The following is a 19046-nucleotide window of genomic DNA, read 5'->3' on the forward strand; positions in this document are numbered from 1 at the left end:
CCTTGCAATGACTATATACATTTAACTTCTGCCAGATCTGTACCATGCTACAAACCTGATACCCATGTAAAAGACACTGCTCTACCTGTTTGTTAAAATAATGTCCTGAGGACCCAGGAAAGCTAGAGACAGATAAGAAGTGTTAAAATCATTTTTTTGCCACAAAAGAAAAAAATCTGTCTATTGATTAGCCACCCGGTTTTCAGAGAAAAAATTGACTTAATAGTGGCATCATTAACATCTAACCGTGACATTCATAACACTTTTCAAGCAAAGGATACCTCAAAGGGCTGCACCATTGCCTATTATTTGGGTAAACAACATCAAGAATGCACAGCTATATTTCCATATAACCTGTCCATACCCTGGTATTTTGTAATGCTCCAGAACAACATTTTAACTGTTTAACCTCAGACATCAAAAAAGCACATTTTTATGCTTAAGTCATGTGTGAAATCAATTGTGTTGACAGAAATATAATTTGGACATATTTATTTCTTGGAGGCTACTCTGCATTTGTCTTTGGGGTAATGAAATCCACTTAGCTCTCATAGTATATGTATTTTTCTTGCCAAGAAGAAAAATTTGGGATTTATCTCTCCGTATGCATCTACAAAGCAGCTCTTCACCATGAAAACGTTGCCAGTGCAAGCGCAAATTAAGAACAATGAACCACCTAGACAAACTGCCACAACAGATTGTGAAAGGCTTTGTCTTTGATACCCATCATGTTAGAACGGTTTACGTTCTTAGGCTTTCTAGAATTTATCACCCCTAAAAATTGATATAATTTTGATTCAACTACTGGCCAAAGCCGGTATCAGAGCGGCATGGCAGGGCAAGAGACACTTCAGGTATAAAGCAATTAGTTGTAATCTTGGTCCTTAGTGGCCATAGTTACAGAAAGGCATTTAATTTCTGGAGCAAATAAAGCTGCATAAATTCCGCCTTCATCTCTTCCAACACCGCAAGTGTGCTGGGCCGCGTGTAAATTACTCCTCCTCATCCTGGGAAGGAAAATCTGCTGGGCTCTAGCCACTTCTTTTCAAATGCAGTCAGCAGCCTTTCCCCAATCACAGCTCAATTCTGGCTGCCATTGATGGCTAACAGCTTTCTCCAGCCCCCTGCTGCGGCCTCAGACATTCCTCTGCTCTGTCAAGCAATGAAAATATCAGCAACAGGATTAGAGCAAGCCTCGGAAAGAAAGACTAGCTCTCTAACATCCAAAGCCCAGGAAAGAACACGGACCTCTTTTGGGGTTCACAATGCTGGTAAGGACTCTAAATTACAACCGTTAATGGCATTTTTTTGAGCTTGGGACAAATTAAGACCTCTGAAAATTCTGTGATACTTTTGCATCATTAAAAAGCTCTACATTCCTGCAGGACGCCACCGAAGTTTGTAAGTGTTCATTAAGCAGAGCAGATTTCTGCTTTTGCACTAATACATACTGGGAAAAAAAAAGAGAACGAGCAGAATTAGAAATTAAGACTTCTCTTCCTATTTCAAATCTTAGTACAGGCAAGCTACTCTATTCTTCTATTCAACTTCATATTGGAGTGGTTAAGGGTTAAAGTGGTTTAGGAAAAAAAAAGCATTAAGAAAGGAAAAAATATTTTTTCTACAATGAGGAACAAGAGAAACACTTGAGAAAGGCTCTGAGCACCGTGCTAATTGAAAGAAAACAATCCTGAGGAAGGAGGCCCTCACTACACTATTCACGTTTGGATTTTACATTCACCTACTTAGCCAAGCAAATATATCTAAATAAAATTATTCAATCAGTGTGGCTTCCAGGCCACATTAAGGTAGTAAGATGCTCATAATTATACTCCACATATTTAAAAATCCTTTCAGCGTTTTACTTGAAGAGCTAATTGCTGACAGCTAGGAAGAGTGTAAACGCTCTCCTTTCCAGTTCTGGGGTGGGAAGAGAGTGTTCTCCCCTCCCCACCCCAATTCTCAGGAGCCCTATTCACCTCATAGCTCTGCTGAGCTGCTTCAATATCCTCACAGAGCCTCACAGCTTTATGGCAAGGCACAAAGCAAATACAACTGCCTCCCTACGAAACCAAATTATAGTTCTGTAATTTTATCAAGTCAAATCCTACTTCTACACGCTTATGTATTACATTAGCATTAAACACACACAGATTTTAAATTTTTAAAAATGTAGCTAACTACCTCCGTTTGCAAATCCAGTGAAGGTGCAAGGGACTTGTATAGAAACACATTACTCACCCACATAAAATCCGAAGCTCAGCACGATATGCTACTCATTCCCACTCCAAGGTGGATTTGCACAGAAAAGAGGAAGACGTTGAAAGATCTGTCAAACTCTTATTAGCATTATCTGATACACTATGCATCTCAGTGCTGTGGCCTATCAAGCATCTGCGGCACTTTATAGCTCAGCTCACCACCTCCCTGCGTCCCTTACACATCCAGATAGCATCCAACCGTCTCTTTTTCTCGTACTGTTTGTGTGTTTCTCCCTTACCTGTATCTGTGTGTACATTACCCATCTCATGCAACTTCCCACAGGCACCGGGGGATGCAAAAGGAAGCCTGGGATTTATTTATTTCTTTTTTAAAATCCATGAGATTCATACAGAGAATTTTTAATTAAAATTCTAACAAGGATTTTAACTACAAGACACACATACAGTTTCCTAATTGTTATTTAAATTTAACCTTGTGGATGACACAAACCAGGTCATGTCCACATTCCAGAAGCATAGTATAAAAATCTTTTTTTTTTTTGTGCACCAAAAATCATGAAGCCACTTCAGAAAGCTCTTACACGGTATTACAGCTGCTAAAAAAAAAACAACAAAACTCCAAGTTATCACGACAGTTTCTCAAAAATGCACAAGCTTAATTTAAAATGACTATCCTATTGACCAGAGCAGTTTAGATTTTCTGTGACAGTTCTGATCACCAGATTTCTTTTTTAGTCACGTATAGTAAGATAATGATGCCAGATGTCACAAACAGTTTTAAACAGACTTCCACGATAAACATCTTTTATTGATCGTTTTCTGTAAAGCAAAGTTTGAAAGTGCAAAAATATATGTAAAGGAGAGAAATCAAATCAGGTCCAGTTCTATCTTTATAGAGGCAAAAAAAGTTAGACATAGGGATGACGAAGCCACAGCAATTAAACTCTCAGCACAGAAATGTTTTTGTAATTTTATCAAAAAGTGGTGAAATCCAGCTTAGTAGTAACTTCAGAGGCAAATGCTGAGAAAATGCACTACAGAGTTTACACAAAGGGGAGGGGTGGGAGGAGCTAACCGAAAAGAAACAGCAACCACCTCCGCCAGACAGTTTATTAAAGCAAGAACTCCGGCATCAAAGCATAAGATAAATAATTAACGGGTAACGCCTTTGTGATAAAGTTACTGAACTCAACCTTTCTGGTATGCTAAATGATTTGTAAATGCAAAAGCTGTCCAGTTGCTCTTTTCCTGCTAAGGAAAGGAACACTCAGAGACTAAATTCGTGAGCTATTTTTGCCAAATATTTACACCATCTTGATTTGGTTTTGAGTCATGTATATGCTCATTGGTATACAAAACTGCAGGTCAGCTACAGTTACAAAAATTAGACGGTTTGGAGTTTTTAAAAGTTGATTTTTGCCCAACTGCTCCATTCAAGCTCATGCTTTCATTTTCACCTCATTTACAGCGAGCAGTAATACACCTGCAGACCACATTACAATCATTTTTCCCCCCTACATGTAAGTCTGAAGACTTGAAAACAAGTATTGCATTTTTTATTCTAAAAACACTTAGGAAATGGCACCTCAAAATGACATTACTTCTACGCAGACCCCACTGAAGGCCGTGTTACAGCCTTGGAAGACTATAAGCGATTACAGAACAAACATGGATGTTAGCAATTCAAACTGCTGTAAGAGATTGCATAAATGTAACAGTTATTATCAAAAAAGTTAGAAGAATGAATTAAATGTGGATCTGCTTTTACAGTGATACCCAAGATACTATTTGGTCAACATCAAGGGCTTTAGAAAACCGCCTCAAGAGAAATTTTCCAAGCCATGAAGCAAAAGGTGTTCTCATTACTAGAATTCCAAAATGCTACCATGCTACCTAAAAAACTCTATTAGCTTCCACAATTTAAAAAAAAAAAAAACAAAAAAACACCAAAAAAAGAGAAATGCACAGCAGTAACAGCAGAAATATTTCTGCTTACTTGCAATAATAGGTAACAACTCCCCACCCACACAGCACCTTTGGAAGCCCTGAAAGAAGATTAAGTCCTGTTTCTAAAACCACTAATAACACAGTTCTTTACAAAAAATCAGCAATAACATCCACAACAATTTCCTGACCACTAGGGAACAGACTATTACCCCATTCCACCATTACGCTCCCCGTGTTTTAAGCAGTGACACGACCTCTACCCCTCAGTTTTCCGAAGATCTGTGGTAACAGGTACTCCAGACAATAACCATACAGCTATGAAAAAGGAATTATGACACATGCATCAACCTCTCACTAGTTGAGACCAAACTCTATCTTTTTTCTGACACTACAGGACCAAGTTAAATCTGTCTGAACACCTTGAGTGCATTTCGTATCTTAAAACCATTTCTTGATTTTGTTCTGTGACAAGTCATACTTTTTTTTTTTTAAACACATACATTTTCAATCTTCAGGCTACCAATACAAACCATCAACTCGACCTACAACCCACTTTTCTTTCTTAAGACACCCAACATGCAGCAAGGCTGCACAAGTTCCCAGAAATTAGACGCTAGCGACATAGGTAGTTCACAGGATGTGTTGTGATTCGAGGTTCAGTTTACCAATTCAATCCAGCTGCTTTGTATCCCAAGGGAATCACAGTCAAGACAGGCCAGTGAATCTAGCTTTGCATTTGGTAATAATTTAACAAGGCACTTGATACCACAAGTAGCTGTGAGGCAGAATCTACAAAAGCCAATTATTATTTTCTTTTCTTTTTTTTTTTTTTTTTTTTAAATGAACACCATCACCCCCATCAGACACTCTCCTCCACTCAGGGCAGTCACTCACAATAACCAACAGCCCTTCAGCACGCAAGTTAAGAATGATAAAGGTGCTCACATTACAGGAGCTAAACTAGATTTAAGCAATCAATACGCTCCATATATTAATCTGTAATCATAACAGAAACAATCAGTTGATAATCTTCCCAAGCCTTCTGCAGAAACAGGAATGATGTGTATAGGCTAAGCTCGGGGGAAGTGTTTCTTTAAGATAACACAAGATAAACATAAAGGCAAAAATCTATTTCTTACAAGTCCTTTTAATTTTAATAAATAAGCAAAGGACATGCTTGAAAACGCTACGCTGAAGTAATAAAGCCTGTGCACGATGAACGCAAATGCGAAGGAGACAGAACTCGAAAGCAGAGGCTCAAGCTCTGCTATGGAGTCACGACCAATAGTACAGATCAAAATGCACACATAGATCAGACCTAGTACGGACAGATACTTTCAGCTATCATGAACGCTGCCTTTTTTTTTCCTGTAGATTGATTTCCTCAATAAAATTAAAAACCTGGCACCAACAGCAAATAAATAAAACAACTGGAAAACACCACTGGAGAAAAATAACACTCCTGATTTTGGGCTGATGAAGCTGTTACCACAAGCACAAGATATTCCAATGGAGCTGAACCAGAAAAAGCCTTCAACTAGAACTACATAGGAGTCAGAATATATCAGATCCTGCTTTGGATGCATTTGATGACCGGCTTCTCCTCCTTCTACCTTCAGAAATTACTCCTCTCCCCTCCATAAGCCTCAAACTTGAGATATGAAAACCTCTATTCGCATGTTGTGGTGTTACCTTGCAGGTTCTGCCTCCTTATTTGAGGCTAGACCTACAATATTTACATCACCTATAAGGAATACTACTTGTCTGCACTCAAAGACAACAAATTGAAAGGCCAAGAATGGCGATTAATAGCACAACTGAAAAAAACCTCAGCAGTTCCAATATGACACTACATTTCCTGTAGCTATGGTTTGTGTCTGTTTTCTTTCATCCGCATCTCAAAAAAGTTACAGAAACCCACAACATAGCAATGGTTACCAAATCACTGCAGATATCTAAGCATTTCTGGCCTCTTGGCATTAGGTATTTTTCAAAAACTACCATAACTTCATGTAAGGAGATAAGTTAAAAGAATCCATAACAACAAAAGACAAAACTACAGAACCTAAAATTAAGGCTCTGAAGACCTGAACTAGGTATAAGCAAACAACTACATGTCAGGATTAGGATAAATAAGCTATTTTACACTTCAAACAGAAGACAAGCCATGTCAGATTCTAGAAAAAGGAAGCAACCTGGGAAAATTATGAAGGAGAACTGTCACACCCAAAATTTGCACTATACTCTCTAATAGCTCTTAATGCTAGTAAAAACAGCGTGTCCTATAAAATGTATTTAGACCTGCCCTTGCAAATAACAACATACTCCTGTAATTTCAGATGTAATCCCTGAGACTGTCCCTTTATCAGCATGTAAACCAGTCAAGATGCATTACGTTGGTCGGTAGAGGCAGGTCTATCAGTGTAATAGTGATAGAGAGGTAGAAATCATTATCATCTCCAAAAAAAAGGAATAACCAGGGAATTCCAAAAAAAGGAATAACCAAGTCATTTCAAAAAACCCTCCCCCTAACCTGCTCTGCAGACCACCACAAATACACCAAGATGGGCTAGAGTGGAGGAAGGGAACAGTTCTCCGTCTCCCCCACCCGCCCCCAGCTATACAGCCGGAGTACACCTCAGCTTCACACCAGCCTCCCAGTGTTTGCACATCCCTGACACTTAATTTCAACGTTAATTTTTTTCTGAGAAAAACTGAGCAATGTCATCCTTTGCCATTAAATTGGCTGGAAGTCTCCACACATTAAGAGTTAGTTTGGCTGCCAAGTATGCTTTCCACGCATCTTCACCAGCATACGGACACACCATACGACATCTACAAGCTTTTCTTACACTCCCAACCAGGTTTCAACTTAGTGTTATCCTTCCAGGATTTCACTATTGGTACAGTGATGATTTTTAAAGTCCTGGCCTCAGCAAGCTGTAACACAGCGGTTAGTACGTGACAGATTCAAAGTGACACCTGAACTGATATGCCACATTCACTAAATGAAGTTTCCTCTGGACTTTAAGCAAGTAAGCGGCCACTGCATTCAAAGAATTACCAGGCCACTATCCTTTTCTAAAAGTGTAAAACTACCATGATGTAAGTTACATTTCTTTTCCTCAAGGCTAAATATTTTCAGAAGAGACTTGTAGCTTTATTTCCACTTTGGAACCAGTGAAACAAATGAGCTTTGAGTGTGGGGGGAAAAACATAGCAAACCAAAACAGTAATTAAAGCTAAACTGAGAATTCATTACCAATCTAAAGACTAACTTTTATGAATCGCTTTATTAACAAATTTGTTTAAAAGCAATAATGTACACTTTCTGACAAAAATTCAGTCTATAGATCTGAAATCAATGTGATATAATACATCATAATATTAAAGACGAATACAGTGACAGAAGACACGGGCTGTATTTTGTTCATAGCGCTCTTCACGTTCAAACGCTAAGCCAATCTCTACCCCACCAGAAAAAGCAGTCTCTTTCCCACAGCACTGTTCCCATGTGCTCCTGTCACCCTCTCCCTTCTGCTAACGCAAGTACTCATGCAGGCACATGGTGCAGCAGATCAGGGAACGGATCCAATTCTCTACATCCTCCACGAACGCTTGCGAAAGCAAATGGAAGGGCACAGTATGCAGGTCCTCCTCCTTTTAATGGCACTACTAGCTTGAAATGCTGTGACTAAACACATGAAAATAGGATTAACATTTGGCAACAACTTCACATCTGCTGTGTTTCATATCTGCCCAGACACATTCCTAATAAAAGATTCACAAAGCGGTAACAAAATACCTAGATTTCACACAAGGCGAGCACTGACAGCCCAACACCAAAAATGCCAATTCCAGCTGCGCAGGCGAATACTACGAGCTGTTCAGGTGTCCTACCACATAAAAACTGTTTCTGGGTGCAGTTTCCCTTTATTTCCAGTTCTTTTATACTTTCTTCCTTGCCTGTTTTCAAACAGGAACATTTGGCTTTATAAATTACTTTGCAAATATTTCATCTTGTCGTTAATACCCAGCTTTCCTGTCTGCTCAGTACACCACCGCAACGACTATTGGTTTCAAGCAATTATTAATTTTTTAACCAATGTGACAGTAACCCCTTAAAATTTAGAGAGCAAGCTATACTCCCCTTCTCAACACACACACAAGAGATTTTAAAAGTCATGACAGTTCTAATGACTTAAATTACTTTTGGCAGCCTGTTCTACTTTTAGAAAGAATATCCAAATGCCTCTATTTGTGGCTCTCCCCTTCTCGCTACAGTTACATTATAAGGTTTCAATGCATGAACTGCAGAGCCCTGTTAAGAAGAGATGTTCAGGTTCATTAACTACAGAGGAAAACAGACGGAGCTTATGCAGAAGGACGTGACTCCACCTCAGCCCAAGTGGAAGCAAGCGACTGGATCGGTACGCTGAACTAAGCTTAAAAAAAAAGGTGGAAGTTGCCCCTGAGGGCTCAAGTCAGAAGCAGCTGTTTGCTATGTCAGTAATACAAGGTGTCTCTGCCAAAAGATAAAAAGAGAAATCAATGTATCTCTGATCATTTTGGCCCCAATTTTTACATCCTAGACAATGTAGTAGGAAGTGCTATGTTATAGGCGACAAACTTAGACCTTCCGCAGCTCAAAACATCTTAGTAAAGAAAACAGTAAATAAAGCAAAGCTTTTCTAGAAAAACACTCATTATTACCTGGCTGTAAAATACATACAGAACATTAAATAGATTGAAGCTGCAGAGAAGCACAGTGCCTCTTCCAAACGATATGAAGTGTAACTTAAATATTTTAATTGGCAAGAAGCACCAGTTAAACCTACATTGGCACAAACCTCAAACTACACAATACCAGACACATACTAGCAGCGCTGCATTACTCACCTCTAGGTCAACATCAACATTAGACACATGTCAAAAAAGCTAAAAGCACATCAAACAGGATAAATTTATCAAACAATAATAATAATAATGGCAGACAACTGTGCTGGCTACTGACACATCCTTTGACCCAGTGTCACAAAACGTGACAGCTTCAAGACGTATAAAAAAGACATCCAATAAAAACAAAGGTAAAATTAATTAAGAGCCCACATATATGTAAGGGCAGAAAACTAGAATCAAAAACACTCAGAAGCTGTCCATACTTCTAAGCCAAAGAGAAAGATAAAACCACATAAATAGGCGGTAAAGTTCAACAAAGCTATACCGATGAAGAAATACAACCCCACCAAAACCCAAGAGGAATATAAAGTACATCAGCAATTAGAAAACTAGGAGAGATGAAGTGGAATTTTAAGGGTGCAGAAGTATAAAAACATAAAAAATACTAATATACTAACCAAGACAAAGACATTCAGGCCTTCCATGGCAGTCAAGGGATTTTTTTTAGTGTCTCCCCCATCAGCACAGGATGAACACACACCAAGTGATCTGAAGGGCTCAAACAGCTGATGGACCTGTAAGAACTGGCTCAGCTACTTCCAAAAACTAACACTTTTGCTAAGCTTCTGTAGTAGACAAATGAAAAATGAAAAAACCCAAAAAGTATACAGTTTGGGGGGGGTTTAAGGCAACAGTAAAAAAATTAACAAAACCATAGTAAGATTCACTCCTGTATGGGTAGCTTAAAGTCTTACCTAACTACAAAGGACAGTTGTATATTCAACAAACAAAATTCAGCATAAACAGAGCCCTTGATACTGGTTACTACTGGAGAAATTCAGGTCAGCTGCACAAACTACTTCACAGCAAAGAAAACTCACTGCTATATATGCAGAACAATGCATTTGAAGAAAAAAAAAAAAGACATCTCTAACATGCAAGTCACTGTTTCTAGATCAACTTATCAACTCAAGAGAAGATCTGTTACCAAATAACTATGAAAAGCAGAATGCAAGAGGAATAGGCAGTCTAAAACATTGCCACCTCATCAATTGCCAATACCTTCCTAAAAACGCCATGCTCAGTCCTGGTCATTTCACTACAGCAAACCAAAGCTGAACTAGGAAAGTTCAAAGACTGGCAATGAGAATCAGTGAACACCATAAAAAAAAAATAATCTAAGTTTAGGGATTTGAAGGCCAGTGGGTTCCTGAGTTGGACAGCCCCCTCTGAACAGCACCTTTAGGGATCTGGCTGTGATTTTTTTTTTTCCTGCTACCATCTCCAATCACTTTCAGGTATCCCAAAACATCCAGAAGCAATGAGTGGCACAATACTGTTTAGTCACAGTATAAAAAAAAAATAAACTATTTTAGCTCTTTTGTAATTTACTTTTTAATCAGATTGTTAAAGAGACATTTAATAGTTTTCATTAAAATGAAACATTAAATCTCTTCACTTTCTACACAACTCAAACATCTCATGGCTGCCACACACTCCAGGGAGTCACCCAAGCTCCCAAGAAAGTTTAGCAGCAGAACATTGCCAATTCCTTCACTCCCTTTGATAAGGGCAGTTTTAATTAAAAAGGAAAAAAAAAGCTATTTTAACTGACGCAAAAAGGGTTTCTCATGAATTGATAGTCTGTTTATTTTGTAAAATTAAGATACTCTCTTCAGCAGGAATACTAAATGGTAAAAAAAAAAACCACTTAAAGTATCTGAATTATCATATAAAGCTAGGGTTTCAGTTTTCCTACAGAACTCTGCAACTCTACACATACAAATTGTGCTTATCTATTTATATGGAATTAATCAGGATTACCACTTTCATCTTGGCAATTTAACTGGAGAACTAAATCAATAGCGTCCAATCAGTAAAATATGACTGTTGTTTCCACAGCGCTGAGACATTTTCTCTATTAAGACCAGTTTTGCCTTTTTTTTTTTTTTTTTTAAGATCAATAGCCTGAGAGCATTATATTTAACTATTCAAGGCACAGATCTAGTCAAAGCAGCACCCCTCTGAATACCTGGGGCAGCACCTCTCCACCCAAAGCCCAGCACACAGGCTAAGCAAACTCTTATCACTGCCTCAACTACCATTGCCAAACGCTGTACGAAGACTTTTGATTTTTCAGGGGTTGAACACCCAGTTCTTAACATTCATAGGAAAGTAAATAAACCTATTCTGTAACCAGCATTGAAGCTGAACGCATGAGAAACTGCAATCTTGGCCCTGCAGCCAGCTGAATTCTAATACTGCAGCCACCAAAATCCTTACAAACCAGTTAAACGGAGGTGGAGCAAAGCCTCCCTTCCACTGATTGACTTCTCGACACTAGGACAGATCCCTTATGGGAAACGAGCATTAATTAGTTATTAGCAAGAATTGCAGTTATACCTCCTCATAGACAATGCAAAGCGAAACTTTAAAAATCCTGCATATTATACCGCATGTTTAGGAAATTAGCTACATATTGGCACACATTTTATACGTGAAATTATTTCTGTGTCAAACTAGTGACAGCACAAAAATTTGCTTCCAAACCCTCTATCAAACTCAGGCTGACGTTGCACAAGTTAAATGTTTTTAGAGTTTGAAAGTAAAGGTTAAGAAACATATCGTATTGCTCTTTGTGTAGTTTTCTTCGACTCCCTCTCCATTTCTCTCCTCGCTCCTTATCACTCTCCTCTTCTTGGCAACGCAGCAAACGTGTTAGGTGCCTACATAGTTTTCAGACTTCTCTGAGAATCTTTGGTTGAAGGTTACTGTCTTGCAAATCATACCATTTTATCATCAGGAATAACCAAATGCTCTTATTTATATAAAGAAAAATCTACAGTATGTAATTTCCTTACTTAAATTGCACTGCTGAGTTAGCAGGAGGTAACTAAACCAAGTGATTTGGGTGTTTTTTTTAAATATAACTCCATTTTTGTTCACTGTGATAAATATTAGGTACAGGTGTGTGTGCACATCTTACCATTTAAAAATGGAAATGTTAGTGTATTAGGATAGCTTCAGAAGCAAGGCAAATCGTTTTCTCAGATAATTAATAAACACACACTGCAAAAGCCATATGCAACTTCGGCACTTCTAGCTGAGGTCAAGTGACAACGCATCACCACAGCCCCACGAAAGGTATCCTGATTCACAGATTATTACAACAATAGCTCATCCTCGCAAGAAAGATGCTCCAGCATCAACAGACCTCCTCACTGTTGCCTATTTATACATGTGTATAATCAGTGGCGCTGGTATCTGCATATCTCGGGGGCTATAAGCAATAAAATTGCTTCTATCAGATCCTATGCAACATATTTATATGCTGACGTATTTATATGGAACAGGAATATCAACTGGGGACCTGCGCTTAAGCGACTTGGGATGTAATTGAGACCTGAATATTCCTACCCTATTTTTAACTTGTGATATATTTAGAAATAATCAAGAAGTGCATACGAAACAGAAACAAATTATGGCTGTATGTTTCCCAGGAACCCAGATTACCTGCGCTCCCATCGTCTTTAGCTTCCAATACGTTACCCTCACGCCCTCCAAGGAGCATCCTATAGAGCAGCACACACTGTACCAATGATCTGGAATCAACACGTTGGTAAAGACCTGTTCAGCTCTGGGAGTCTTACGCAGCTTTCATGCTCACCAATTCCTAATTGCATTTCATTGTGACTTCCAAAACTGCCAGTTTGCCCTTCAACAACAAAATACATATCGATTCCAAGGACTTCAGGAATACCAGGGAGACCAAACACATTTCCTGCTTCTGAATAATCTAATTTGCAATCTTAATGGTGTATAGAGGTTATCACAGCTTTTCTATTAAAAATTAAAAGTGACATCAACTTCAATTTTATTCTTAATAATGCAATCTTGTATAGATCAAAGTTTTTACGTTAATCTCAAGTCAAACCCTTACAAGAGGCAGGATTTAGCTTCAGTTGATTCTTCTGCCTTACTACTGATTTTTTTTTGTTTTAGTCCCTAAGCGAAATAGTCCTAATTCTAAAATCGGTAGCTCATTTTACCTTATTTGCAAAGCAATCAAATAGACCAGGAAACACAAATAAATGAAGTTATACAGCTTTATTTCCTAAAATAATTCAGCTACACTCTTTTCTTCTTCAGAGAGCAATGACTGGCTATTTATAGATAGGATCAAATATCACTCAAACATACATGACTACTGTACAAAGAATACAGGCTTCCAAATCTAACTTCTGCTCATTCGTGTAATTTTTATCAACATCAAAAGGACAGATCTTTTTTATTTTATTTTTTTTGCATTAAGAACCTACTGTTTGGACATAGCAAGAAGCTCTTCAGTCCTGACAAGTAGAGCTGCAAGTCTCACAGCTAAACCTCCACCTGGACCTAGAAACGAGGTGTTCCTCTGCCTCTCTGGCCCTTCACACCGCCCTAACCCAACTCTTCCGAGCACACCAAAGAGATCAAACTCCACTCAAAACACGGGGCAGAGGACAGCACTATCACCCTTGCATCTAAAACAAAGGGGAGCGCTTTCATGCGTGACACGGAACATCTGTACCCAATTCCCTCTCCTATGAGCAAGGGAGGGACTTAAATGGCCCTCTCCCACCTGCCAAATAGAAGACTATGTGGAACATCCTCTATTTAAAGAAAAAATAATAATAATCAGGTGGGAAGCAGTAGGAATTAAGCTGAAGTTTATCTCATCTAAATAACTGATCACCCTCAGGGTTAGGGAAAGCCCAGCTTCTGGTCCTCACCAGGGACGAAATGGGACAGGACCCATTGATACGGCATAAAAGCACTTTTCACGGAAGAGAAAGAGGAAAGAGTAGGGGTTCATCAGAACTTCCAAGATTTCCATGCCATTACTTCTAAATTCTCACTCCAATAAAGCATCAGCTTCAATGAAGGTTTTATTTTGCTGACTTAATTCACTTATTTGGCTTCAACAGATAAAACTTCACCTATCAATGCCATTTTGTCAAACCATAAAGGATTTTTTTAAAGTAGCAAAGAGCAACCAACACAACCGTAACTAGAGCGAGCTGTCAGTAGAGCAGTAAATACCAAAAAAGAATCATCACGTGGTTAAGATTTTACACATCAAAAGAGTAACTTATCTATTACACATACTCTGTAGATCTTTGAATCCAAATATAATATTTTTCAGAAGAAAGAAAATATCTGCTTCAGACCCAGAATCTGCAAAGCTTGTACTGTGTAAGAAAATAAATAAATACATCCCCTGTCAACAGGAGTCAGCATACATGGTTACATCAGTAGCATCTAAGCTGAGAACTACCACGGACATTACTGCCTGACATGCTTTGAAACAGAACAATCACACCATTTAATATCAGTTTAACCATTCTCACTTTTCCAAGCTGCTAAAACCCACTCATTTTACCAGCAGTTTTTTCCAAATTCCACTTGCAGAGCTTTCTTTTAAAATACCAAGATTTCATCTACAGGGGAGTATTTAAAAAAAAAAAAAATCCCAACATTCAAGACCAGATTTCCTTTCGAGCTCTCTACTTGCTTATTGCTGACAAGGAGGAAAAAAAAAAAGTTACTTTTTAAAGCCAATATTTTGCAAAACGAGCAGATAACTCCTGCAAAACTAGGGAAGCCTTCCACGGTATTAACGGTCTTTTGCTGAGGCCTTTTTAGAAAGCCTTCTCATATGCACACCACGCTTCATCTGGATGAGATTACATTTTTCGTAGCCTATAAAGAAGCAGGATTCAATAATGGATCATTAAAGGTAACAATGGTAAAAGGTGTGAGAACTACAGCGACTGAAACGCTGCCAGCTCGCTCATTTCTGGGCTATTGCGGCACAGTTTTCAGGCAAGTTCCCCTCTTTCCACAGGTTGTCTGTGATCTCCCCTCCAGTAAGGGGTCCCTACCGGTTCCAGCAAGGCTCGCCTGCTCTCCCAGCTCAGACAGAGCCTGTTTGTACTCCATCTCATTTCACGTGTGCTCCTGCCCACAGACGGCGGGCAGAGCACGAACCACAGGTGATTCGCTGAAGCATTTACGCTGCAGTAAAGGGGATTCAGGTGTCTCTTGTTTTCCTCCCCGCGCCAGGCGCTGGCAAGGGATGACCGCCCGCTTACGGAGGTGTGCAGTGGCCTCTGCTGGTACGCGCACCGTCGCCGACACCGTCCCGCTCGTACAAGTGGAGCGAACCTCCGCGGCACCGGGGCGGGGGGGGAGGGGGGCGGAAAATCGCGGCGGGAGCGGGCAGCAGCCGCCGCCGCCGCCGCTCGCCTCCCTCGGGCCGCCCCGGGCTGCCGGCACCGCCGCGCTGAGGGCGCCCGGTGCTTCTCCCTCCGCTTCGCCCGGCGGCTCCCGCAGCCCCCGGGGGCCACGCGCCCCCTCAGCGCCCCTCGCGCACCAACCGCCGCCCCAGCCGCTCCCTCACACCCCCGGGCCCGCCGTATCCCCCTTCCCCGCGACGCCACCGCCTCCCCGGCGCCCGCCGGCCCCCGCCGCCGCTGTCAGGGTCTCGCCCGGTTCCTTTACCTGTGAGGAGGCTCTGGGAACCGCTCCGAGCGGCGGCGCCGGCCGGGTCCGGCTGCCCGAGGAGAAGGGCGATCCAGAGAGAACCGAGGAGCCGCCGGGCTCTCCCCGCCGCCATCGTTCCGCTCCCCGCGCCCGGCAGCCGGGCACCCAGCGCCAGCCCCTCCCCCGGGGGGCTCCTCCTGCCTTGCCTGCCTGCCGGCCGGGGCGCGCTCCCCGCTCGTCCGCCGCCGGGCTGCGCCCCTGCGGCACCCCGAGGAGGCGGCCCTCAGCCGGGCGGCGGGGCTCAACGCAGCCGCCCCGGAGAGCGGCCAGCGAGGAGGGCGGGCAGGCGAGCGGGAGCGGCCGAGCTCACTCCATCGCGGGCCGGTCCCAGCGCCGGGCTCCGCGGTTCCCTCACACGGAGCCAGAGGGGCGCTCGCCGCGCGCTCCTCCCCTCGCTCGCTCCCTCCCGCCCACACCCACACACGCCCCCCCGCCCTCACCACGGCCCGCCCCCCCCTCGCGCGCATGCGCCCGCGCGCCCCTCCCCTTCCCTCCCCTCCCCTCCCCCGCCGCCGACCCTCGCGCCAGGTGTGCGCGCGCCCGGCCACCCGCCACCGCGCCTGCGCGCGAGCCTGCGCGGCGCCCCCTGCCCGCGGGGAAGGGCGGCACGAGGCGCGCGCGCGAGCGCGGCGGGAACGTTGGAGCGGGATGAACCGGCGTCCCCTCAGGGCGGTACCGGTGTCCCCTCAGGGCGGTACCGGTGTCCCCTCAGGCTGGTACTGGTGTCCCCTCAGGCTGGTGCTGGTGTCCCCTCCGGCCGGTACTATCGTCCCCTCAGGGCAGCACCTCCGTCCCCTCAGGGCAACACCGGCGTCCCCACGGGCCGGCACGGCCCCCCGGCCCTGAGGGGAGCTCCTCGGGGTGGACGAGGAGACGGCACCACAGCCCGACCCCGCGTTCCGGCAGGTCTCGGTCGTGACCAGTGTCGCCGACTGCCGCGACGACAGCGATGCAATAAACTTCCCGTCTTTCAATGAACTAAACTCCTATTTTCCCCTTGCTTAGCCAAAGCCCAGCGCGCCTGCAAAATCTGCATGTGTGGCCGTGCAAAACCAAAGGATGAAGCGGCAACCTGGTGACCCTGGCAAACGTGGCGAGGCGGAGTGGTAGCTGCGAAGCAAGGAGTAAATCCGCCCTGCGTTGCTGGGACCCGGCGGGGAGATGCGGCAACCCTGCCTCCAGAGCTACCGAGAGAGAGGAAAAAAAAAAAATCACTAATCTTGTAAAAATAACTTGCAGATACTTGTTTTCTTGAGGGGGAAATCGCTGCCGCTCGATTCAGGATGTCGCCTTTTGTAATAAGTGTGTTTCTCAACAAACCAAAGGGTAACTAAATGTGAAGAAAAGACCAAACATATTTTGCCAAGGCAAATGAAATGTATTTTCATCCTCCTGGGGGTAATTAGTTTTATACAGCGTTTGCCATTCAAATCCAAATAACTTGAACGCTGCATCGTTACCAGCTGGTTTTAGTCTTACCGTTGGATCCCGTATCCTTACAGAGGACACAATAAGAGGTATAAATAGACATTCCCCCTTCACTAATCATACAAAGTGTACCCCTGTATTTTTTTTTTCCATCTCAGCTTGTTGCCCGCTAAATTACATTTTTACAATGCGCATGCTATCCTTGCTCATTTTATTATTGACTAATTGAATCTCAGTACATAAATTATGTAGTACCAGGGCTCGGGAAGTGGTAACCATAAGATAACCGTACCCCTGGGGCACCACGAGACGTGAAACAGGATGGGTACATCCCCCCCCCGAAATGTGTGTTTGTATCGCAAAATGTTTTAAAACTACTTAAAAATGATTCGTTGGAGGAAGAAAAATGCTTTGACACTGGTAGTGACGCTGCTGCTAAGGAACTGAGGACTAGATTCGGGAAAGTTTACCTCGGTAAGCTCCGTGCGGGTGGCGAGGGTGTCCCTCTCGATGCAGGCACCTCTGTATTCCTGCAAAATTATCCCTGATCCAGCGGGATTTGCAGATTTGTTTATCCAGAGGCTTTTCGGCGAAGCAGACGCCGACACGTTCTGCTGTGCACCAAAACGCAGGTGTGCATTTGGTTGTGCTGAGACGCGCACGGCTAATTAAACGCTGACATTACTACAAAGTATCACCAAATACAGGTGTCTGAAGTGTTTTTTATTGTGAAACTTGCTTCGTTATTTTATTATTCGGTGTTTCTGTCAGGAAACGGGGGTTTTGTCCTCCACTAAAAATATCCTGGAGCATTTTCACAATGATGAATAATTACCTCCTCAGAAGGATGTTTGGGTTTCTCCATATTACACTTGCCGAGTTACGCTGATATCTGATATGCCAAAAGGATCACCAGCAACGAACTGTAATTTATAGTGAAAATGGAAGCACTGATTAAAAGGCAGGACCAGTAGTATAACTCCCATTAAAGCTGGTTAGCAATTCCCATCATAAAATCCTACCTCCAGTCAATTTTTAATAGTGCCAGACTAAGCACTGTGCTAAAATTGAAGCATCTGAAGTTCATACCTCTGGTTAAATTATAAACATTTCTTCTTTTGTTCCTTCTCTCAGGGATCCTGGAGTCTGAAAACGAGAACGGTCACTTCGTCAGAGGCGTTCCCTCAAAACCCGCCACGAAAAACCCTGGTGAAGATCCAGTTTAGCGCTCGGCGAGGGCTTACCAGTGTGGTTCTCCAGCGGTTCCATGCTCACCCAGCACGTCACCGCCCAAGGCTGTGGGACTCGGAGCTGGACCTGCAGTTCCAGTTCCCGGCTGCTCTGGACCATGCCAAGTCTGAAGGTAAGAAGGGCAAGCGGGGAACCCGTCCTTCCAGTCCTCTCCCAGAAAACGCGGAGCAGGAAGCTCCTTGAATAACACACGGCAGGGACGAGAACTGGATGGGGGAAGAGTAAGTTGGCAGGCGCAAAGGGTCTGGAGAAAGACGGGTTCTCCGGGGCAGTGGAAGGGAACTGGGAGTTGGAAAGGGAATCTGAGGTCTGCCTGGCTCATGAGCAAGAGTCTGGAAGCCAGCTTGTTGGGAGAGGACTTGAAAACAGACTGGGAATGGGAGAAAGTCGCTGGGAGAAGGATGTGCAACCCAGTAGGAAATCAAGACCAGTATGTTACCTGGCTGAGGGCTGAAGGACTCGTGGGGGAGAAGGGACCAGATGGGAGAGCTGGAGCGGGGCGAGGGAGGAGGGCATGTGACCCGATGGGTGTGGGTGCAGCAAGGGCGACAGGAAGAGGGAATTCACTAGAGACCAGGATGTAGAAATGGGAATGACAGAGACTGAGGAAGGGAGGCAGAGGATGGAGGAAGGGGAATGAAGACAGCCTGGAAATCTCGCATGTCTCTACTGGCAGCAAGTCTCTGAAATACATGGAGAACGTACCTCCTCTGA

General features: G+C 43.0%; 1 protein-coding gene and 1 long non-coding RNA gene across 11 annotated transcripts in view; both read right to left on the reverse strand.

Moving 5' to 3' along the window:
- The window catches only part of NEO1 (neogenin 1), a 197853-nt gene extending 181984 nt beyond the window's left edge, over nt 1–15869 (reverse strand). For all 10 annotated transcript variants that reach the window (XM_075764084.1, XM_075764083.1, XM_075764086.1 and 7 more), the window contains exon 1: nt 15612–15869. In XM_075764084.1, coding sequence (XP_075620199.1) covers nt 15612–15726 — 115 coding nt within the window. In that variant the 5' untranslated portion in view covers nt 15727–15869. The remainder of the gene's footprint in view (nt 1–15611) is intronic.
- A 2006-nt stretch (nt 15870–17875) lies between these two features.
- On the reverse strand, nt 17876–18447 carry LOC142603442 (uncharacterized). Its single transcript, XR_012837374.1, has 3 exons — nt 18326–18447; nt 18171–18227; nt 17876–18004 (listed from the first exon to the last, which is right to left on the reverse strand). It is a non-coding gene; the product is annotated as an uncharacterized LOC142603442 (long non-coding RNA).
- Nucleotides 18448–19046: the final 599 nt, after the last annotated feature.

The sequence above is a fragment of the Balearica regulorum genome, chromosome 12, assembly GCF_011004875.1.
Source record: "Balearica regulorum gibbericeps isolate bBalReg1 chromosome 12, bBalReg1.pri, whole genome shotgun sequence".
NCBI lineage: Eukaryota > Metazoa > Chordata > Aves > Gruiformes > Gruidae > Balearica > Balearica regulorum.